Source organism: Gadus macrocephalus, chromosome 18, assembly GCF_031168955.1.
Source record: "Gadus macrocephalus chromosome 18, ASM3116895v1".
Lineage (NCBI taxonomy): Eukaryota > Metazoa > Chordata > Actinopteri > Gadiformes > Gadidae > Gadus > Gadus macrocephalus.
Window position 1 is genome coordinate 1,519,975 of NC_082399.1, and position 16,902 is coordinate 1,536,876.

General features: G+C 47.9%; 3 protein-coding genes across 4 annotated transcripts in view; 1 reads left to right on the forward strand and 2 right to left on the reverse strand.

Moving 5' to 3' along the window:
- The first annotated feature begins 794 nt into the window (after positions 1 to 794).
- LOC132446896 (potassium voltage-gated channel subfamily A member 7-like) lies at positions 795 to 6,578 on the forward strand. Of its 2 annotated transcripts, none has more exons than XM_060037472.1 (3): positions 795 to 1,414; positions 2,188 to 2,953; positions 4,898 to 6,578. In XM_060037472.1, the coding sequence occupies exons 2-3, from the start codon at positions 2,267 to 2,269 to the stop codon at positions 5,723 to 5,725; spliced, it is 1,515 nt and encodes a 504-aa protein (XP_059893455.1). In that variant the 5' UTR covers positions 795 to 1,414; positions 2,188 to 2,266; the 3' UTR covers positions 5,726 to 6,578. The 2 variants fall into 2 exon arrangements, with proteins under 2 accessions (XP_059893455.1, XP_059893456.1); XM_060037473.1 differs by having other exon boundaries at positions 797 to 1,414; positions 2,188 to 2,701.
- fgf21 (fibroblast growth factor 21) lies at positions 4,994 to 9,823 on the reverse strand. Its single transcript, XM_060037574.1, has 4 exons — positions 8,674 to 9,823; positions 8,494 to 8,571; positions 8,270 to 8,373; positions 4,994 to 8,108 (listed from the first exon to the last, which is right to left on the reverse strand). The coding sequence occupies exons 1-4, from the start codon at positions 8,819 to 8,821 to the stop codon at positions 7,821 to 7,823; spliced, it is 618 nt and encodes a 205-aa protein (XP_059893557.1). The 5' UTR covers positions 8,822 to 9,823; the 3' UTR covers positions 4,994 to 7,820.
- Positions 9,824 to 13,031: 3,208 nt separating this feature from the next.
- Positions 13,032 to 16,902, reverse strand: part of LOC132446853 (liprin-alpha-3-like) — a 24,642-nt gene continuing 20,771 nt past the window's right edge. Inside the window, 6 exon segments of the mRNA XM_060037396.1 lie at positions 13,032 to 14,571; positions 14,658 to 14,726; positions 15,181 to 15,340; positions 16,039 to 16,107; positions 16,422 to 16,597; positions 16,690 to 16,787. Of these exon segments, the coding sequence (XP_059893379.1) occupies positions 14,674 to 14,726; positions 15,181 to 15,340; positions 16,039 to 16,107; positions 16,422 to 16,597; positions 16,690 to 16,787 (556 nt within the window). The 3' untranslated portion in view covers positions 13,032 to 14,571; positions 14,658 to 14,673.

Here is a 16,902-nt window from a genome sequence, read left to right on the forward strand (position 1 = left end):
GTTGATGAAGTCATCGTTGGCTGTCCGGAGAATAACTTTACGCAGAGCAGGTGAACTGTGTATGCTTACCGATGACTGGATATGTTTCCATGAGAATGTATGCCCTGAACTAGACTGATACTATAATAATTGCAAAACAAACAATTTCTGTTCCCTCTTTCTTCATTTGCCACCTGAAATCGTTCCGCATTTGGTAATACTTTTCCATTATTGCCAGTTTTGTTTTCCATCATCATTAACATACATATGTTGATGCTGTGTAGGTGGAATCAAGATGTTTTTTATATTTAATTCATGTGTTTGTTTATTTTCTTGTTCTCAAATTCCCAGTTGGTTGGTTTACACTTCATGAATACCGAAGCCTTACAGAAAGTGCAATGCACACTTACTCACTGTCAGTCAGTCAGACAGACAGACAGACAGACAGACAGACAGACAGACAGACAGACAGACAGACAGACAGACAGACAGACAGACAGACAGACAGACAGACAGACAGACAGACAGACAGACAGACAGACAGACAGACAGATAGACTGTACGACAGGCAAAAACACACACACTCACACTCTCACACACACAAACACACACACACACTCACACTCTCACAAACACACACACACACACACACACACACACACACACACACACACACACACACACACACACACACACACACACACACACCATCAGATGCGTTGCAGGGACTTACAGAGCATGGTGGGAGTGTCCACTGCTCAGAGAGATAGGGTCTGATTCTTACTGTGGTTATTGTTAGTGTACCGTTGCTCATCATCCATCATGATCTTGCTTTTTGACTTTGGTTGTATATGATTGGGTATGGCTTGGTAATGCTAGCTATGGTTGACTAGGTGTTGTTGGCTAAGGCTGGATAAGGCGAGGCATGGTTGACTTAGGCTAGGTTAGGTAGGTTTGGTTGACTAAGGTTGGGTAAGGCTTGGTATGGTTGAGGGAGATTTGGTCAGGTTGAGTAAGGCTTGTTATGGTAAAGTAAGGTTGGCTAAGGCTTGGTAAAGTTGAGTAAGGTTGGCCTCTGGTTAAGGGCAGGCCATGGACAGGGCTAGGTCTGGGTAAGGTGGGCCTCCCCATGGATAGCCCTCCGTCCCCATGCTAGAGCGAGTTGGGGAAGCCGGACATTTGATAGGCTGAGTGAAGGTTCTACCAGCCCATGACCAACAGACATGGAGGGAGGGGTCTTCTTTAGATTGAATTTCAACAAGACAGCATTCTCAAATATTTTTCAAGACATACGTGATACAGAGAGCCAAAGAGCAACGCTGGGAGAAGAGAGTCTTCGGGACGTACAACATGATGACAGACTGACAGAGAGAAAGAACGACCGCCCTGGAGCAAACTGCACAATGTGCCTCGTCTACCGGACGTTTGAGTGCAAGTGAGTGTTCCTCTAAAGTTTTAGTAGAGTAGTTTCAGTATTAAGGCTTTAAATTCACTACAAAACCTTTGAGCTGTTTTCAAGTTCAATGAGCAATATTCTTTCCCAAGAACTAGACTTCAGAAGTCCAGATAATACTTAAGCTATTCAACATACATTATATCTGATATCATAAAAATGTATGTAATTTATTAAAAGTAACCTCCTGTCACCTCTCCTTAAAACATGTGAATAGATTCAGGGAACTAGTCCAACCCGAGGAAAGGGTTTGACCTCAAAGTCAAAGTTAAAGTCAGCTCAGTGTTCCCCCAGCGCTGTGTGGTTGAGGCGGCCGCCTTAACAACAACATCGCCCCGCCTTCAAGAAAGTACTAAAGTCCCGTAGGGAAAGAAAACAGACTTCCATCAGGTACAAAAAATAAAGATAAATAATGCATCGGTGATACTGCTCAAAACAATAATCGTTGAAACTGAAACGCTCACCGAAGACTGCAGGGCCACGAGACCCCCCCCCCCCCCCCCCCCCACGCTCTTTGACCACCTTGACTAAGACATTTTCTGGGGGAAACACTGCTTATTGTCATCTCCAAAATATGTGCCAGACAAACAGAGGAATCGAAATTTCGTTTATCTCCGACCCATTCTGCAATAAGGAGATCAATCGGTTCAACTTGTTAGGAATTAATCTGATGGGTCTAATGTTACTCTGGGAAAGGTTCCGGTCTGTCTAAAGGACCGGAAGGTTCTCTTACATGTCTTTTGCTGGGCTTGCAGACTTCCTGTGTAGCTAAACCCAGGGGTTCAAAAGAAGAAGGGGAAAGGAGCGAGGAGACCCTCCCAGAGCGCGGACAGCATGGAGAACAGCGAGAGGGGGGATGAGGGCGGGGGTCCGGACCCAGGAGGAGCTGCTAAAGACAGCGAGGCGGAGAAGCACAAGCAGCTGAAGGAGAAGCTCAACAGCCAGGAGAAGGGCGAGCAGGAGATCGCAGTGTGCCAGAAGGAGAGGAGCTCTCCTGGCTCTGTGCGGCGCAGTGGCTTGACGCTGAGCGAGAGGTTGGCCATCAACGTGTCGGGGATGCGCTACGAGACCCAGCTACGGACTCTCGCCCAGTTCCCCGACTCGCTGCTGGGAGATCCCCGCCGCCGCCTGCGATACTTCGACCCGCTCCGCAACGAGCTCTTCCTGGACCGCAACCGCTCCTGCTTCGACGCGATCCTCTACTTCTACCAGTCGGGAGGGCGGCTCCGCCGGCCCGCCAACGTGCCTCTGGACATCTTCCTGGAAGAGGTGAGGTTCTACGAGCTGGGAGAGGAGGTCGTGATCCGGTTCAAGGCGGACGAGGGCTTCCCCCGGGCGGTTGAGAGGCCCCTGCCCGCCACCCGCATCCAGAGGAGGCTCTGGATGCTGTTTGAGCACCCAGAGTCGTCCTCGGGGGCGCGCATCATTGCCATCGTTAGCGTGCTGGTGATTGTGGTGTCCATCCTCATCTTCTGCCTGGAGACGCTGACGGAATTTAGGAACGAGAAGGAGGCGAGGGAGGTACAATGTCTACACTACCTAGCCAGCGCATCCCCGCCTGTTGGCGAGGCATTTCCACCTGTGTGTAGGATACAGTGTTTACAGGAGGAAGCATGCTGTGTACCGTCAGGCCGTAGCAGGACCAAACAGCCAACTCAGAATAGACACAGCCCGTCATGTTGGGGAACTCTTGTTTCACCCGGACATGTTTGGACCATTATCTGAGGGACAACAGGGGTGAGGACAGCCATGGGCCCACCGGAGACAGGGCAACTTCTGAAGAACATAAAGTTCTCTTCCAAAAAAATAAAAATAAATCCTGAATTTAAACATCTATTAAATAGAAGCAGACTCCACTTTTGAAACAATTCCCATATAAACACAACACCTTTTAAATGTCTTGTTTATGTGCTCCCTCATGTGTCCTGCCCAGCGGTCTGAACTGTTGCAAACATGATTGGCGCGTTATGTCTCTATGCCTATTTTCACAGAGTGAATGGCGCAGTATTTGTGGATGTGCGGTCTGTAAGACAGATAAATATGTTAAGCGATGGCCTAGAGTGATTTGTTCATATGTATTTTAGGCTAAAATTAATGGCTGTGTGTCTGTTACAGCAGATCATTTCATATACGTTGGTGATATTGCAGATGTCCCCTCCAGAAAATACTCTTGAATGAATTCCATGTTTGTTGTAATGAGATCTGTGCCTTCGACTACAGTAGTCACGGGCAGTCACCACTAGGTTAAAATGGATGTCATTGGAGGTGGACACAGGCTGTACGTATGGCCAGATAATTTTAGTCAGCTGTTAAATGTGATCTGCTGGGATATGGTAAGGGAAGGCAGCACAGGGATCAGACTACAAATAAAGAGAAAGCGCGCGCGCGCGCGCGAGAGAGAGAGAGAGAGAGAGAGAGAGAGAGAGAGAGAGAGAGAGAGAGAGAGAGAGAGAGAGAGAGAGAGAGAGAGAGAGAGAGAGAGAGAGAGAGAGAGAGAGAGAGAGAGAGAGAGTGAGAGAGAGAGATCCTAAAATGAGTAAAGGTCAGTATGAGTGAAAGTGTAGAGCAGCGGCTACTAGTGTGTTCAGAAGCTCTGCGGGTCTTAAGTAGTTCTTGCGGGATGAGTAGCAGTCTTGTGGCTTGTTAACACCTACTGCAGCCAGCTCCCGCACATATCTTCTACACCAAGCTAACTAACTACCACATCAAAAAACATAGCTATGGCAAAAAAGGCTTCCTAGATACTACACCAAGCTACCTAGCTAAGCTAAGCACCAAGCTTCCGTATCAAGCTATCTAGAAACTTAACCTAGCTCATAACATATAGCTACAGTGCTAGCTACTGAACGAAGCTACCTAGCTACTACACAGAGCTAGCTAAATACAACTGCAAGCTACTGAACTGAGGTACCTAGCTGCTGCAAGGAGTAGCGTAAGAGATAGCTTAAATAGACAGCCAGAAATAGATAAATAGATGGGATAGTCATGAAGAGATAGAGAGATGGACGAGAGGAAGGATTGAGATGAGGTTCGTGATTGGCACGAGACACTCATGTTTCTGCTAGGAGAGTGTGAAAGAGTTGAGATTAACGAGAGACAAGTCACATTGCTGTTGGGAGAGAGAGTGAAAATGGGCAAGAGACACTCATGTTTCTGCTGGAAGGGAGGGAGGGCACGAGAGAGTAAGAGAGCGGGAGAGATCTCTCTCACGGGGCTATTCATAGTAGAGGAGAGACCAGGAAGCTGATCAACACATAGACACCTGCTGTTTTACCAGACTTAGGCCTTCACCACATAGAGCAGAATGTTAAAGAAATGGAATAGGTAGAATAACAACAGACAAATAAAAATATGATTCTAGGATCAGTTGCACTTTAAACTTTAAGGATTTACACCCTCGTAATGAACAAACATTGCTGTAACTGTTGACCTGTAACTGAAGAACACCCTCTCCCTGACCTGCAGGAATACTTCTACAAGTACCACTCTCTACCAAAGAACATCTCAGAGGGCATGCCCCTGCCCTCGAGCGCGTTCCACGACCCCTTTTTCCTGGTGGAGTCAATGTGCATCTGCTGGTTCTCCTTCGAGCTCCTCATGCGCTTCGCCTCCGCACCCAGCAAGACGCTCTTCTTCAAGGACGTGATGAACATCATCGACTTCAGCGCCATCCTGCCCTACTTTGTCACCCTGTGCACGGAGCTGGCCAAGGACAACGACGCGACGCCCGCGGGCTCGCTGGCCATCATCAGGGTCATCCGTCTGGTACGGGTCTTCAGGATCTTCAAGCTTTCCCGGCACTCAAAGGGTCTCCAGATCCTTGGCCAGACCCTCCGGGCTAGCATGAGAGAGCTGGGCCTGCTCATCTTCTTCCTCTTCATCGGAGTGATCATTTTCTCCAGCGCCATCTACTTCGCCGAGGCCGACTACGCCGAGACCACCTTCGTCAGCATCCCGCACGCCTTTTGGTGGGCGGTGGTCACCATGACGACAGTGGGCTACGGGGACATGACCCCCGTGACGATGTGGGGCAAGCTGGTGGGCTCAATGTGCGCCATCGCCGGCGTGCTCACCATCTCGCTGCCGGTGCCCGTGATCGTGTCCAACTTCAGCTACTTCTACCACCGCGAGACGGCGTCCGAAGACAACACAGAGTACAACCACGTCAGCCCCTCTCCGTGGGAGGGGGAGGAGGAAGAGCTGGAGGAGCCCAGGGAAGAGGAAGGAGACTACCACGGCATGGAGGCCATCTGTCAGGGGAACGCCGGTGAGCCACTAGCAAATCAAGTCTGAGTTACAGGGTTACCCACAATGCATCAGGCATGGCCAGCTACAGAAAAGCTTACAGGATGAGGAGAAGGAGACTGACATGTATCCAGACTCCAAGACTTTTTACTTTTGCATGTATGGCTCAAAAATGGATGGCCATTGAAAAGAGACTTCAAATAAACTGTCGGATAAGAGTTCCTCTTTTGAATAAATGTGAATAAATTGGTTGCAGTAAATTGGGAAATTGAAGGACAAATACACTACTAAATAGTGAGTGTGATTGTTGGTGTGTGAGTGTGTGTGAAACCAAAAAAGGCTTATTGAATTCCTGCGCGATGACAAATGTCTTAGAAAAGTTAGCTTAACGTTTTGAGTGTAAATAAAATGGGTGGTCGACCATTACCACCATAAGCCTTCTGCCGGATAACTTAAACAACCTCAGCATTCTTCATTATTTGTGAGATGTGAACATATAGTTATCGGCATATTAAGTACATATTAAGCTCATGCAAATGGAGATGTGGTCTTAATATTTTGCACTGTAGCACTGCTCAGTGCGCTGTTAAAACATGAAATCTGTATGTTTGATTGTTGAAATCAACATTTGTAATAACGATTTTATTTTAGTAATTTACTAAACTCACCTTACCACTCGCTTTTTTACTTAACCATAGTTAGATGTTTATTTTGGACTTTTGAAGTTAAAAGTTTTCACCACATTCAATAACACAAAACCAAAAGGTTTATCAGGTTTTAAATCATATATCATTGTGTATCATATTATATGAATATCTAAATGTTTGTTTAAAGTAATTGAAACCATGTATTATATGTTTCAAGCTTTCATCTTTTAATAAATAAAACAGTTCTAATTGTATACTCCATTCCTACATAAATATATGAATAAAGGTGTAGATTATTGGATAGGATATAGAGTAAAATATGTCATTATTACTGGCTCTCTCTCTATGAAGCCTAGTTGTGAAAAGAGAAGTGAGGTTACCTCCAAACAAAAGGTATGTTTAATACTGAAACTGATAACAGTGTTGAATCCCAACAGTTTCAGTCGTTATTAAATCAGTTCAATGCTGCTCACAGCTTGTGAGGATGCCCACATTGCGCTGTACCAGAAAGCAGGCAAGTAAAACTAAACAATTAGATGCTACAACAAAAGCTAGCAGGATTTTTATAAATCCTGAGGCTGCCACAAAAATGCCTGGAAATGTAAACATAACGTACGACACACAAAAAAAGAAAGAAAACCGTTTGTCTCCTTCAACATTCATCATCCATTAATTTACATATTTAAATTACGCAACTCACTCACCAGGTCAGAAGTGGTAAAAGTGTGTATTTTCCTCTGTTTAATTGGATAGTAGTTGTCTAGCGAACTCATATCAAAATGACAGATAGGCTAACCGTCGCTCCACGGCGTTCTAACCGATGAGGCATCTCTTTGAGCTTGTAGCCAATCACATGAACCCATTTATTCAAATTATTTTAAATGAGGTAATATCACGGTATGATCTGCCCCGTGGGGTTCAGCGCTCCCCTGTGGCAGCAGTGTTGCTAGACTAAAACAGGACTTTTTTTCCGCCAGAGGGCGTTACAACCCCCATTCCCGCCTCTTCTCCTAAATAGACAGGCTGCTTGAACTCGCGATGTTGTCGGGCCGGCTGTTATGTCCTTATGGTAGGCTAATCTCCTTTCAATAAAATTATATTGTCCACACTAGATAATAATATAAATAGTAGTATTATGTTTTTAAACCGCGAAGTGTACACCAGAAAGCTTCTAAATTATTATTGAGATGTCACACACAAATACACCATTTAAAACAATTTGTTCACATGTATTATCTTTAAAAACAAAAACAAAAGCAAACAGAGAAAACAACATTTCTTACAAAATCAGAAATACATTCAATCGCCAATAATGTAGAATAGAAAAATACAAAAATACAAAAACAAACATAAATATGTGTAATTCTATAAATTATTTCTCATAAAAATAATTCTGAATAATTTAATTCAAGTATTAGGAAGTTGGTCCTGTACCAATGTCAGCATCGAACACAAAAAAAACACTTTTTGAACAGTTGGGGCCCTGGCTTTGGTGTTTAGGTGTCCATGGAGAAGGCCGGGCTGAGGAGCGAACCCAGACCCATCCCCAGGGGGTCTTCAGAGTCCAGGTTCAGGGCCTTGGCTGTCTGGGGGGCCTCGGCGACCCTCTCCTCTGACAGACTGCTCCTCAGCGGGAGGAACCTGCTGAAGCGCAGCCCCTGTCTCCCTGGGGAGTCTCTCGGCGCCAGCGAAATAGGAAGTCCGTGGTGCACGGACAGGAAGTGGGTGTAGCCGTCCTCAAGGATGACCTCTCTGAAGGTGCAGTCGGACTCTGTGTACTGTCTCTGGAGATAAAGGCAGGGCTTGGTCAGTGAACACAGAGACAGGTCGTTAAAGAGCAGGTAGGGGTTAGACAGTTATAGAGAAAGGGCACTAAGAAGCAGGTTGGGGTTAGACAGTGTATATAGAGAGAAGTCGTCGAGGAGCACTTAGGGGTTGGACTCACCTGTCCTGTCAGGTGACCTGCCCTGTCCACACACAGGTAGAGCGAGGAGAGGCGCGCTGTGATGACAGTGTCTCCTGGACTGACCGACCTCAGCTCCAGAACACCTGCAGCACACAGACAGACGCACACACCCTGTGTCAGCTGGGTCCACTACCGTCCTGTAGATGCTTTTAGGCCCTCCCACCTGGGATGGGGGGGGGGGGGGCGGAGCTTAACCAACTTACTGAGCGGCGTCTGAGCAGCACTTCCTGTCACCTGACCGTCCGGGCTCATCTCCAGGAACAGCCCCCTCCGGTGGCTCTCTGCGGAAACACAGAAACACGCTCAGTCCGCTGGGACGCAGGTCGGGCCCCGGGCCGGTGTGTCGGCGGCGGCGGCGTGGTTACCGTGGTTACCGTGGTTACCTGTGTAGAGGCGTCTCTCCCTGACCTGGTCGCCCAGCCACAGCAGGGGGCCGGAGTCGGGGACGTAGAAGGAGAGGCCGAGCTGGAGGAGGGTGGCGAGGAGGAGGAGGAGGGTGGAGAACAGGGGAGAGGAAGGACGCGTGAACATTTAGAAGACAGGAGCGCACAAGGTGCCGTAGCAATTTTAAAAAAAAAAGGAACGAATATGAAGCGATGAGATGAATAACATGGATGGGAGCGCTGTACGGTGAACGCGTGAGAGGGTCCTTGGGTTCTAAAGCGAAGGGAGAGTTGGGTCCTTTTTAAAGGGTGATGTTGTGTGAGAGGGATGACGGTGGATTCATCTCGATATGAGTCAGAGGTGATTCCGGATAAGCGAAACAGAAACGCCTCCAGCTAGGTGGTGACGGAAAGCGTGTATCTGTTTTATATCCCGTCTGGTTAAAATCCTAACATGACAACCTGCGTGCCTTGTTTACCCGACAGCTGCGTTTTATGGGGGTATTTCCCTTTCTCCATCGTTTCTACTCTGTAAACATCGCGCGACGTCACTGAGTACACAGACATCCTACGTACCCTGACATGGTGGATACGTTAAAATGCTAGCACGTTAAAGTGGAATTTATAGTCATATCATGGCATGCTATCGCGGACGGATTGGGACAAAAGCAAAGCCTTGTGGGGCATTCAGATTGGTCAAACATGTTGGCGTGTATAGTGTAATTTCATTAATGTATTAATGAAATATATGTATATATATTATGCTCAAGTCATTGCTGACTTTCAATTGATTTTGATTTACTTATTTTGTTGACTAACTGTTTTTTTTGTTGTTGTCAACTGTACTATGCTGTCTGTTGCTATTGGATACCTGAACTGTCCCAAGGCGATAAGTAAAGTATCTACTCACTCACTTTGAAGGTACTGGTGAACGGGCCAGGCCGTTGGTCAGCGACCATCATTGAATGTTCTGTAACCCTTCAGAACTCACAGATGACCCGTCCAGCCCTGAATGCCATTCACCGTAACATGCCAGGTGTCTCTTCAACTATTGTGGACACGGGCTGGATTTCAAAAGTTTGTCCTTGATCCCTCGAGGTTCAGCACCAGCAGTAGCACAATAAAGGAGCAATTTGGAATTGGGAGCGATCGTTTTATTTTATTTATTTTAACTTAAATGTATTATTTCATCTGGTTGCTGCTCTTCTATTTATCTTCTAAATTGTATATTCTATATTGTTGCAGCTTTTTTCTATTATATTTGTATATTGTATATTGCATATTTTTTATATTTCTTTCTTGGCATTCAGTCTGTGGAAAACAAAGGAAGAATTTCATTGTATGACTGAGAACATGTTTCTTATTGTGCATATGACAATAAACACTTTGAATTGAATTGAATTTGAATTGGTACAGCTGAGCTGATTCAACCCAATCCAAATAAAAGATCAGGAGAAGATATTTAGAAAGATCATAAACAATAAGGCCTTCTTCTTATCCTATAATCTCATACAGTGTTTATTTATTTAAATACATATTCTATAAATGATTATTTTGTTGTTCTGGTCAACTTTTGCTGATTCCTTGAAGCGATATTGAGACCTTGATGATTTCCCTCTGTGGTGTTGCACACAGTAAACAATGTCTTTCAGAGAGGAACAGAGGTTACGAAACACACAAAATACATAGAGAGAGAGAGATAGATGGTCACTTCCTGTCAGAAAGGCCTTTTCACGTCACACTGCTAAACCCTTAGAGTTGTACAATTACTGCATAAACAAACACATACTTTAAACATCCACATTCCATTACCAAACCTCTTTCTCACACACACACACACACACACACACACACACACACACACACACACACACACACACACACACACACACACACACACACACACACACACACAATCACACACACACACACACACACACACACACACACAGACACACACACACACACACACAAATTGTAATGGAAATTTCCACACGACAGGTTGTTCGCACAAGACTAAGACATTGGGACCCCTTAGTTATGATCTGCACAAACATTTCACTTTTAATGCAACACTTATCGCCCTTGAGCGGAACTGCGTCTGAGTCAGCGGCCTCGGCTGACTCAGACGCAGCGATACCTCAAGCCACGTCCCGGGACGGCCTGAAACGGTAGTGGCATCCCTATCTGCAGCTTGGCCCTCAGAGAAGTGTCCCTGCCTCAGCACTGGAGTGGGCCTGCTGATCGGGGCTCGCTACAGAGCTCCATCATGTGCATGCCTGTCCTGTGGTGAGGCCTCTCTGCGCAGAGACTACGTTTATCTTAGACCACTTTTACCCTTCATTATAAAAAGTCTTATTACGTTTATTCTGAGATGCATTTTCCGGTACAGTTAGATAATTTCCAACACAACACACACGCACATGCACATGCATAGACACAAACACACACACACACACACTCACACTCACACACACACACACACACACACACACACACACACACACACACACACAGTAAAGACAGCGTCCTTTTATGTGTGTGTGTGTGTGTGCATGTGTGTGTTTGTGTTTACGGTATGTGGGTTGGTGGAGAGGGGAGGGTATTGGTATGTGTGTTTGTGCATGCATTTGTACGTGTGCACGTGTGTGTGTGTGTTCACAGTATGTGTATGTGTGTTTCTTTATTATGGTATGTGTGTGTGTGTGTGTGTGTGTGTGTGTGTGTGTGTGTCTGTGTGTGTGTGTGTGTGTGTGTGTGTGTGTGTATGTGTGTCTGTGTGTGTGTGTGTGTGTGTGTGTGTGTGTGTGTGTGTGTGAGTCACCATCTGCTGAGTCTATCTATTGAGCGGCCAGGAGAACCAGCCAAGTGTTGAGCAACACCTCCTGCTCCTCCTCCTTACCTCATCCCCTACTCCTCATCCCCTACTCCTCATCCCCTACTCCTCAACCCCTACTCCTCAACCCCTACTCCTCATCCCCTACTCCTCAACCCCTACTCCTCATCCCCCATTCCTCATCAGCACCTTCTGCCCTCACGTCCTGCTCCCCCTCACCTCCTCCTGCTCCCCCTCACCTCCTCCTGCTCCCCCTCACCTCCTCCTGCTCCCCCTCACCTCCTCCTGCTCCCCCTCACCTCCTCCATCACCTCCCCCTCACCTCCTCCTGCTCCCCCTCACCTCCTCCTGCTCCCCATCACCTCCTCCTGCTCCCCCTCACCTCCTCCTGCTCCCCCTCACCTCCTCCTGCTCCCCATCACCTCCTCCTGCTCCCCATCACCTCCTCCTGCTCCCCCTCACCTCCTCCTGCTCCCCCTCACCTCCTCCTGCTCCCCATCACCTCCTCCTGCTCTTCCTCACCTCCCCCATCACCTCCTCCTGCTCCCCATCACCTCCTCCATCACCTCCTCCTGCTCCCCATCACCTCGTCCATCACCTCCTCCATCACCTCCTCTATCACCTCCTCCATCACCTCCTCCTGCTCTCCATCACCTCCTCCTGCTCCCCCATCACCTCCTCCATCACCTCCTCCTGCTCCTCCATCACCTCCTCCATCACCTCCTCCTGCTCCCCCTCACCTCCTCCTGCTCCCCATCACCTCCTCCATCACCTCCCCCTCTCCCCATCACCTCCTCCTGCTCCCCATCACCTCCTCCTGCTCCCCATCACCTCCTCCTGCTCTTCCTCACCTCCTCCTGCTCCCCCTCACCTCCTCCTGCTCCCCATCACCTCCTCCTGCTCCCGATCACCTCCTCCTGCTCCCCCTCACCTCCTCCTGCTCTTCCTTCTCCTCCTGAGCCTCGTCTCAAACTCCTCCTAACCTTCTCCTGCTCCCTCTCCTCCTGCCACCTCCTCACTTCCTGCTCTTACTCACCTCCTCCTCCTACCTCCTGCTCCCTCTGTTCCTCTTCATCTACTACTCCTCCTCAACTCCTGTACCTCCTACTCTACCCTCACCCTCCTCCTCCTCCTCCTGCTACCTCATCACTTCCTGCTCCTCCTTCCCACCCTCCTCCTCCTCCTCCTCATCACTTCCTGCTCCTCCTACCCCACCCTCCTCCTCCTGTTACCTCATCACTTCCTGCTCCTCCTTCCCACCCTCCTCCTCCTCCTCCTCATCACTTCCTGCTCCTCCTACCCCACCCTCCTCCTCCTGTTACCTCATCACTTCCTGCTCCTCCTTCCCACCCTCCTCCTCCTGTTACCTCATCACTTCCTGCTCCTCCTTCCCACCCTCCTCCTGTTACCTCATCACTTCCTGCTCCTCCTACCCCACCCTCCTCCTCCTGTTACCTCATCACTTCCTGCTCCTCCTTCCCACCCTCCACCCCCGCCTCTGAAGGAAAATAAACCCCCACCCTTAGAGGTACTTTTTTTAATTACATCTTTTACAATCATTATCATTAATGTAATCATAATATATTCAATAATCACCACTACTCTCCATTAAGAATATTCATTTAAATCATAACACAATTTGATATTTTTTCTTCAAAATGTACACATACAAGTAGCATATCTTAATGTCCATCATGGAAAACGTATTTACTCTTCAACCTAAAATCAGATCACAGCCAGTTTTAACTAATTATGAAATAAGCATACAGTTCAACACATACACACACACGCACACACACACACACACACACACACACACACCTACTGTACATACATACATACAATAGTAGTTATCATAAAAAATGATACAAATAAAATACACACATTTTACAAAGTCTCCGCTGCAGTCATCCATGTTGGGGTCACTCTGACACGGGGGGGGGGGGGGGGAGGGGGAAAGGGTGGGGGGGGGGCATGCATATGACCAACGTTAACTCTTCTTTTTTTTAATGCTCTTTCTTTGAGTTTGGACAGGAGTTTCCCATAATGCACTTCACTAAGTTTGTCATTGTCTTACTTTATTTGTTGTGCATCTCCTTACGGTCGGTATGGCTTAATAAATGTCCTTGCACTGAACTGGTTACTGAACTTGTCTTTAATGTGAAACACTAACTAACTTCAACCTTCCTAAGGGCTTTTACTGTGAAACACTAACCGACCCAAACCTCCCTAAGGGCTTTTAATGGTAAACACTAACTAACCACAAACTCCCTTTGGCTTTTAATGTGAAACACTAACCAACCCCTACTTTCTTAAGGGCTTTTAATGTGAAACACTAACCAACCCCTACTTTCTTAAGGGCTTTTAATGTGAAACACTAACCAACCCCTAATTTCTTAAGGGCTTTTAATGTGAAACACTAACCAACCCCTACTTTCTTAAGGGCTTTTAATGTGAAACACTAACCAACCCCTACTTTCTTAAGGGCTTTTAATGTGAAACACTAACCAACCCCTACATTCTTAAGGGCTTTTAATGTGAAACACTAACCAACCCCTACTTTCTTAAGGGCTTTTAATGTGAAACACTAACTAACCCCCACCTCCTTAGGGGCTTTTCAATGTGAAACACTAACTAACCACCTGTCAGTACTGCCCTTCCATTCGATCAAGACTAACAATGATGTCAGAATATGGAGTCAGTTTCTACAGCGTCAAACACACTGATAGAGAGAGAGAGAGAGAGAGAGAGAGAGAGAGAGAGAGAGAGAGAGAGAGAGAGACAGAGAGAGACAGAGAGACAGACAGAGAGAGAAGGAGACAAAGACAGAGACAGAGACAGAAAGAGAGAGATCGAGAGAAAGAGAGAGAGTTAGACAGGGAGAACACACATTCACTCATTTCTTGTGATATTTTTTTCAGAGGGTCTTTGTCGGTCTTCCATGTTGTGTGGAAGAGGATCCGGGCCCTCTGGAGGAGGAGTGGACGGGACCCTGGTAGCTCTCCAGGAGTAGGAGTGGGCAGGACCCTGGCGGTTCTCCATCAATAGGAGAGGACAGGATCCTGTGGAGGACAGCACTGGGGGTTAGATGATCACCAGGTGGGTTCAGGACCCCAGGGGTGGGGGGGGCAGGTCTGACGCTCCTCACCTGGTGTGCTTTTCTTCTAGCAGGAGTAGGTTCGGATGGAGGCCGACTCCCCCCTGGCGCCCGAGTTGGCTGATAGACATGAGACAGGCGTTCAAACACAACCCAAGAACCTGGCAGCCGTAGTCACGGAGTTTCGTAGCTACCTACGTAGTTACGTAGTGACGCAAAAATAGACTCAAGAAGACTCACCTGTTCAGAGCTCACCTAGACTCTGTATAGCCACCTCACCCCTCCCCTCCAACTTGTTGTATGTTGTTACGTCCTGGCACTTAATGTACGCACTTATTGTACGTCGTATTTAGTTACAATACCTAGTTATGTAACATCTTATCCTCGCTATCTTTGTTGTTTACGGTGAATGGGTTAACCTTGCGATTGTTGGTGCTCTGCACTTGGTTCCATGAACATCCTTATTGTACCGACAGCGACATATTGTTTCACTTTCTTGCGACGAATGTACTTGTTGTAAGTCGCTTTGGGTAAAAGCGTGCGATGGGTAAAAGTGCCTTGCCTAGCGGCTCACCTTCACTCTGGACCTTCCTCAGGGTGACGGAGGACGTGGCGATGGCGGAGGCCCGGAAGTTAGCGGGGAGTGTCTCCGAGTCGGAGGCCACGCCCCTCAGATCCTTCTCCCGGAACATCTTCCTCCAGGATGGCGAACGCGTGAACGTCTTGGTCCCGTCCTGTCACAACGCAGGTAGCGCTTAGCCCCGCACATGTAGCCCCCAACACAGTCACGTAGCGCCTAGCCCAACGCACGTAGCGCTTAGCCCAACGCACGTAGCGCTTAGCACAGTCATGTAGAGCCTAGCACAGTCACGTACCGTTGAGCGCAGACATGTTGCGCCCAGCGCAGACATGTTGCGCTTAGCACAGTCACGTAGCACTTAGCACAGTCACGTAGCGCCTAGCAGTCACGTAGCGCTTAGCACAGTCACGTGGCACCTAGCACAGTCACGTAGCGCCTAGCACAGTCGGGTGGCGCCTAGCACAGTCACGTAGCGCCTAGCACAGTCACGCAGTGCCTAGCACAGTCACGCAGTGCCTAGCACAGTCACGTAGCGCCTAGCACAGTCACGTGGCGCCTAGCACAGTCACGTAGCGCCTAGCACAGTCGCGTGGCGCCTAGCACAGTCACGCAGTGCCTAGCACAGTCACGTAGCGCTTAGCACAGTCGTGTGGCGCCTCGCACAGTCACGTAGCGTTGCGTTTAGCAGGTACGCGTAGCATGTAGCACAACAAACTGTACATAGCGCTAAGCACGGACATGTAACGCTGAGTACAACACACATAGCATTGAGCGTGATCATATAGCATAGCTTTAGCACGGTCACACATAGCGCTTCAGCGTTTGGCGCCGCCACCAGCTTCTGCCTCTTACCTCGTCTGGCCTCCTCTCGGTTGCCATGGAGATGAGGGCGTTGTACTCCTTCTCCAAGAGCTGCCGAGCCTGAAGGAGAAATAATAAAAATCAAACAATGAAATCACAGTTTAAACCATGACATCCTCACATCTAAAAGAACGGTGACTGACATCACCGTTAGTACATCTATCACCTCGTTATTAGATCCATATTATGAGTTGAGATTTTTTCTTTTATAAAGCAGCGTGACTCGCAACGTAACACAGAATGAGTAAAGTAAAAGCAAAGAATACAAGAATGTGCAATATTAATTTAGGGTTTCGGTTAGACATAAAACACACTCAAGCTGCGTTGCATTGTGTGGAGCAGATGGGGGGGCTTCAGACCGATGGGCGGCCCACCTGTGTGCTCTGATTGGGTATTTGGAGGAGGAGGGCGAGGTCAGTGTAGTCGAAGGTGTCGTCCAGCGCCAGCAGAGCGCCGTGGACGCCGCTCTCTGTCAGGTTGTCCGCAAACTCCTTCAGACCGATGGTCTGCACCCAGCACATCACGCGCTCGTTGGACCAAACCATCACATCTGGAGAGAGGGGGGGCGGGAGGAAGAGGAATGAATATCCATGATACATAACATCTGATCTATAATCAATGATCCATTATCCGTAGGCTCACCGTGGTTCTGGTGCTGGCTCTCGTCGCGTCTCCTCTCCAGCTCCTTGCGGTCGTAGTTCAGGCGTTTCAGACACATGATGCCGTAGTGGAGACTCACCCTGACGCCATGACAACAACAACACTGTCACTATGCTGTAGTGGAGACTCACCCTGACGCCATGACAACAACAACACTGTCACTATGCTGTAGTGGAGACTCACCCTGACGCCACG

Bases quoted from the DNA above. Each gene is read 5' to 3' on its own strand.
- fgf21 (XM_060037574.1), bottom strand. From the start codon at position 8,821: ATGTTCACGCGTCCTTCCTCTCCCCTGTTCTCCACCCTCCTCCTCCTC. The intron at 8,374-8,493 runs GTAAGTTGGTTA...TGTGTGCTGCAG, and splicing joins TGCTGCTCAGACGCCGCTCA to GTGTTCTGGAGCTGAGGTCG. The intron at 8,109-8,269 runs GTGAGTCCAACC...CTTTATCTCCAG, and splicing joins CAGGTCACCTGACAGGACAG to AGACAGTACACAGAGTCCGA.
- LOC132446896 (XM_060037472.1), top strand. From the start codon at position 2,267: ATGGAGAACAGCGAGAGGGGGGATGAGGGCGGGGGTCCGGACCCAGGA. The intron at 2,954-4,897 runs GTACAATGTCTA...CCTGACCTGCAG, and splicing joins ACGAGAAGGAGGCGAGGGAG to GAATACTTCTACAAGTACCA.